Here is a 6,000-nt window from a genome sequence, read left to right on the forward strand (position 1 = left end):
GTTTGCATGATTTTCTAGTAGACTTAAGGTATGTAGATCCAAATTACGGAAAGTCCCAAGCATTATGGATAACACGTCTCATGCCTTTGCAAGACAATTACAGCAAGCCAATGACATGCATATGTAGATATATATGCATTTCTATAATACTTGTACATGTAACTCCTCTTTTCTTTACTTGTATTTAGTACTTCTAAAACATGGTAAAACACCTTTTTTTCAGTTCTTTAAATGTATGGAGAAGATCTGATTTGACACAAATAAAAAAGTTTCCTTTTGTGTTTGTTTATTTTGATATTCGAAAACACAAGAGAGACATCCCTAGAGGTTGTTTACTTCAAGCTGCAAATCATGTGGCATGTTCTTGCATGCTGTACCATTGGGTAGGCAGACAAATTAGCACAGTATATTTTTGGTGTGCTACCAGGGAAACCTGTTTTGAAATCATTAAATTATGTATTCATTTTCCTTCAACTGTCTCATGACCTGCCTGACCAGTCTGGTTTGGGCAACTGGCGGCTTCCTTAGAGCAACAATAGAATAGTACAAAATGAAACTTGAAAAATTCAAAGAATGGGAGAGGCAAACATTAAGGTGTGCCAAATCATGGCCTTTTACTCTACTATTGGAATGTCACCAAACATGCTGTCAAGGTAGCATCCTGTTTTAGATTATGTGGGTTTAGTAAAAATATTTTTAAGGGTTGTAAATTATTTTATGCCAAAAATGATGTAAAGGCTGGTATGAAATAAAATGCCTATTTATTAAGCTTTGTTGTTTTCCTTGTGCGTGAATTTATGACATGCAGGGTAATCACAGAAATCCTCCATTAATAACCATTTTCTTGAATATGTCCTTAACTATTTTACATTGGTTATAATATGTTAGTCAGCAGTGTACAACATGATAACAGATGTGTTGTGGAGCAGTGGAAGGGACATGGGTTGCCTGTGCTGCGGTGGTTGGGAGGTGGGCCCTTGACTTGGGTACTTGGGCAGTCCTGGGTACCCACCATGCAACACCAGGTAGTTTTAGGCTTTTCTCCACAACCTGATATATACCCACTGAGAAACAACCCTATGTAGCAGTAGCATAGATCTTTTAAAGCAAATATGAACAGCTTTCATTCTGACAGCTAGATACTTTTAGGGGCAGATTATGAAGGGTCGAAGTGAATTCGAGGGAATTTTCGAAGTAAACAAAATTCGAAATGCAAAGTAATTTTTTGGATATTTCGACTTCGAATTTACTTCGAATTAGATTCGAAGTATAATAGTTCGAATATTCGATAATCAAAGAACTATCTCTTTAAAAAAAACTTCAACTTCAATAGTTCGCCAAATTAAACCTGCTGAAGTGCTATGTTAGCCTATTTTTCTAAGTCTTTACGCATCAAAGTAAAATCATTCTATCGTACGCTAAAATCTTCTAATCGTTCTATTTACTTTGATTGTTCGATGGCCAAATTCGTGAAAAATCCTTCGACTTCGATATTCGAAGTTGAAGTATTTTAATTCGATGAATGAATTTCGAAGTATTTTTTACTTCGAAATTCGACCCTTGATAAATCTGACCTTAGTGTGTATAAAATCAGCATATTCTTCTACCTACTATCAATTTAATCAAGAAGATGAACCTTTTTAGAGGATACTGGAAATTTTCATGGATTAATGGTATACCCTGATAAATTATCTACAGTTATGTATAGCTGAGATATTTGTTTTAATTGTATTGTATTCAGCCTTTGCTTCTGAGAAGCAGTTACAAATAGTTGTTATAAAATGTATTTGATGATTGCTGTGTTGTGATGATCTACATATATTTTTTTTTAAAAAATATCCATGCATTATGAAAAATCCAATAACATTGTCATCACAGCACTAGGGCTGTAATTGGTTTCTGAGAAAACTTACCATTGTGTATTTATTTTAGAAAATGTAATAGTATTCTCCAGTGAGACAGGAACCTGAATAATTAATCATGTTCTATATGTTTGCATTATATAACGATGATAATGATGCATTTCTTCACAGAGCTAGTGCCTTATTTACAATAGTGACTGTGGAAAGTAGCTAAATAAGATCTTGTTTATTGTGCATTTTTACTGTCAGTGTTCTCTCTAAAACTGCCCAGCTGAGCCATCTAGTGATCCTTTTATTTATTTCTTTATATAGGCAACATCTCCATTTATACCATCCAGGATTCCTCGGATATTCCAAGACCTCCTCCCAATACACAAGAAATAAATTCATTGAACACATGAGTTCTAAAGAGTGAGAAGAGATTGTTCCCATTTTGATACATTCCTAAGTTTTCCTAGTTTTGCACACTGACGTCATTGTCACAAATTACAAATTCAATATTATTTTATTGGACTGTCAGACTTCTCAGGATTGCATAACCTCTTCCAAAAATATTTTTAAGTAAAATATTTAAAAGGGAATAGCACTAAAGAACATGTCAATGAAACTACAAAACATGTTCACCCACAATTGTAACCTTACCAGAATATTGTGTCTTGGATGAGAAGCAATAAACACAATTAACCTTTTTAACAACTGTCTGTGCTGAAATTATTTACAGTTATAGATATCTGATGAGGTATGATTAACACTTGAAAAAGAGCCACTAGCTCGAAACATGTTGTGAATAAAAAAACCTTGCAGCACAGTTTCTGCGGTTTTATGTTCCTGTTTGTCCACAACCTTAAACATTTGGCATTTGCATTGCTTCTTATTTGGGACAGAAGCTGTGGCGCAGGAGCTCTATCGTGACACTGGTACAAACTTTTTCTTCTTTCAGCTGAGGTATGATTAGGACCAGTATGTAAGTGGTATCTTGTCACAGGAAAGGTTTTTTTGATCTGAAGATGTTCTGGAGCCTTGCAATATATAATTCAAAGAGCTACTGCCAAACTAAATATGTTCTCTGATAATTTTTGGTCTGTTCACTAGGCCAGTCAGAAAGTGTGCTATTTTGAGATAATTCAGGGACTAGCTGAAATATGAAGTATGCAAGAATTATTTCTCCATGACTCAGGTCTGCCAGATTTCTTTTGAATGGGACAGGAATCATTTGGTTAATATCACCTATATTGTATGGACGCAATATAGGCTGGTGGGTTGCAGCCTCCTGGCATCCTAATATAGGTTACCAGGTATATCCTCTGCCATGAGAATAGCTGAACAGCTGGGTGATTTGTTCTCAAAGCCATCTTGTGTATTTTATTGTTGGGAGAGGGTACTGTGCAACCAGTAAAGAGCAGAGTGTTTTAAAGTAATGAAAATACCTTGTAATGCTACCCTGCACTGGTAAAACTGAACTATTTGCTTCAGAAACACTATATAGTTTCTGGGAACTAAAAAGATAGCAACCCTAGCTATATGACACAGGTTAAATAGTGGATAACAGATAACACCATTATGTTCTATAGAGTTTATCTGCTGTGTAATCTGAGCATTTTCTCCTTTGAGAAAATGCCCCCATGGATACACAGCAGCATATGTATATAAACAATAGTAGTGTTTCTGAAGCAAACACAGCAGTTTTACCAGTGCAGGGCAACGCTGCATTATATTTTTATTACTTTAAAGCAATTTCATTTTTGATGTTACTGTTGCTTTAAGGCTAATGCCGCACACAGTGGATCTCTGTGGATAAATGCAAACCAAAATCTGCTTATATTACGGATTTTGGTTTGAGTATGCATTTTGGCGCACAAATCCACAGCATGTGCCTGCACCCGGGCCAACGCATTGGTTCTGGAGGCAGGCAGGGAAAGGACTAAATCACGTCATAGGAGTGGATTCTCGGTTTGCTTTTATTCTCAGGCCATTTTCTGTATTTAGTTTGGCATGTTTTATACATCCCAACATATCAAAAAAGAAGCACGGTTAATATAATCAATCATTATCCCTATTGTGAACCAAGTGGGTTTCTCCAACTAAGTACTAAACCAAATCAAACAAAACAAAAAGGGGACTAAAACCACACTTGAATCATCCCAAATAGGTAGTAATCCAGTCAGAATCATATTGTTAAAAAGAAAAGCATGTTTATTAAATGGCATTAGAATATCCCTAACCCTTTAAACCATGCTGCAGGTCCCCATTTGGGGGTGCTAAACATAAAGCCCCATAAGTCTGGCGCTACGCATGCACTATTTACAAACCTATGCCTAAAGATATAAAGTTCCTGATGAGAACAGAACCAGAGGGTAACAAACTACTTTTTACGTGGTTTAGGAGGTGTGGAACCTACATTTATTAATGCTTATCCAGAGTTTATCACAGTAGTTTCCGATTTCAGACTCCTTATCATATTGTGTAATACCATTTGAATGGAGGAAAGACAGACCAGTTCTTTTAAAAAGGGATTATGTTCTCAACCTGGCCTTTATAATATTATAGTTTGACAAATGTAACTGTTTCATGATGTAGTAATTGCTTTTTGAAGCAGGAGTTTGGAGAGTGGGTTTGATCACATACACTACTGCAATCCCACTTAGTTCCTGTTAACTTCATAATTCTTCAGTCCAGAGATACCAAACTACTGAACTAAGTTTGGTAAGTGTGTATTCTGTCAGGTCATGGGGCACCTTAACATACATACTGTATACATTTAGGTACTGTATTGTAGTCTTAGAGAAAAGTTGGAGATCCAGGCACAATGTCAGTTTTTCTAAAAATATTTATCCTGACAAAACTTGTCTATATATATATATATATATATATACACAACTTTCCCTTGTTTGTTATATATATATATATATATATAGTGACAGGGTGTCACAATGTTTAGCAGAGAGAGTGCTGGATGGTGTATACATTGCACCAGGATTCCGGCACTTCATGTGTTAAAAGGCTCCAGGAATGTTTTGGGTTTTTTCTGTCCTGAAGCCTATTGGGAAAAAGAGAGCCAGTTTAGGGTCCTGGGGTCGGTCAGGGAAGAGCTGGGTGGGTTCCATGACCACCCGGAGCCAGTCCGGGTTTTACCTGTCTGTGTGCTGCTCACACAGGTGCAGTATTTAGGTCAGCGGGCCTGACACAGAGCTCTCTCTTCCTATATGCAGGCTGCCTGAAAGCTGCAAGGCAAGGAGCTCTGTGAGTGATTTCAAATTCCCTGAAACCTATGAAACCGTAAGTTGCTCTGTTTTTGCCAGTGACTGTGATCATTATATTTGTGTTGCTAGTATAGATAGGGCCACTGAGTGAGATATGCAGGAGCCAGACGGCTATGTTTTATTTTCGTTTTGTTTGTTATTTTGAGCAACTTACAAATAAAGCCTGAGCGACTGAATAACTTTATGACACAAACTTGTCAGCACTCCTATTTCTGCATGACTGATCCCTGCAAGAGTGTGTAACCATTCACAATATACTGTATATATATATGTGTATATATATATATATATATGTGTATGTGTGTATATATATATATATATATATTATAATATTATTTATTATATTATATTCTATATAGACATGTTTTGTCAGGATAAATATTTTTAGAAAAACTGACATTGTGCCTGGATCATGCATCTGAATATAAAGAAGCACCAGAAGGTAAGAAAAACAACAGGAAACATGGTCTGCCAACTACAAAAAGGCCAATCCAGCAAAACACATTACAAGTCTGTTATCCTTCTGCTTAATACAGTACATTATGCTAAACTTGGGTTTAAAGTGCACAGTTATTCAGAGTTAATATAATATACTAGAATTTTGCCTACATACTATACAGTGTTGTAATAATAGCCACAGTAAATGATTTGTGATTTTTTTAACCCTAAAAAATGGCCCCGGTATTGTTTGCAATTTATTGCAATTTATTGTTAGTAAAGCAGCCATTTATATAATCATTGGCCAGCTTACCCCTTTGTCAGCTTATAGCATGTACTTGGACTGTCCAGATACTAAAACTCTGACCTTTTCAGGTGATGGATCCACTCACCCTACCACAGCAAAGTTGCATTTGTGTTTGGACCATTCCTGTCCCTTC

General features: G+C 36.1%; 1 protein-coding gene across 1 annotated transcript in view; it reads left to right on the forward strand.

The window, feature by feature from the left end:
* mfsd12.L (major facilitator superfamily domain containing 12 L homeolog) overlaps nt 1-2,558 on the forward strand; it is an 87,371-nt gene extending 84,813 nt beyond the window's left edge. Inside the window, 1 exon segment of the mRNA NM_001091125.1 lies at nt 2,175-2,558. Coding sequence (NP_001084594.1) covers nt 2,175-2,263 — 89 coding nt within the window. The 3' untranslated portion in view covers nt 2,264-2,558.
* Nucleotides 2,559-6,000: the final 3,442 nt, after the last annotated feature.

This window comes from Xenopus laevis, chromosome 1L (assembly GCF_017654675.1).
Source record: "Xenopus laevis strain J_2021 chromosome 1L, Xenopus_laevis_v10.1, whole genome shotgun sequence".
Taxonomy (NCBI): domain Eukaryota; kingdom Metazoa; phylum Chordata; class Amphibia; order Anura; family Pipidae; genus Xenopus; species Xenopus laevis.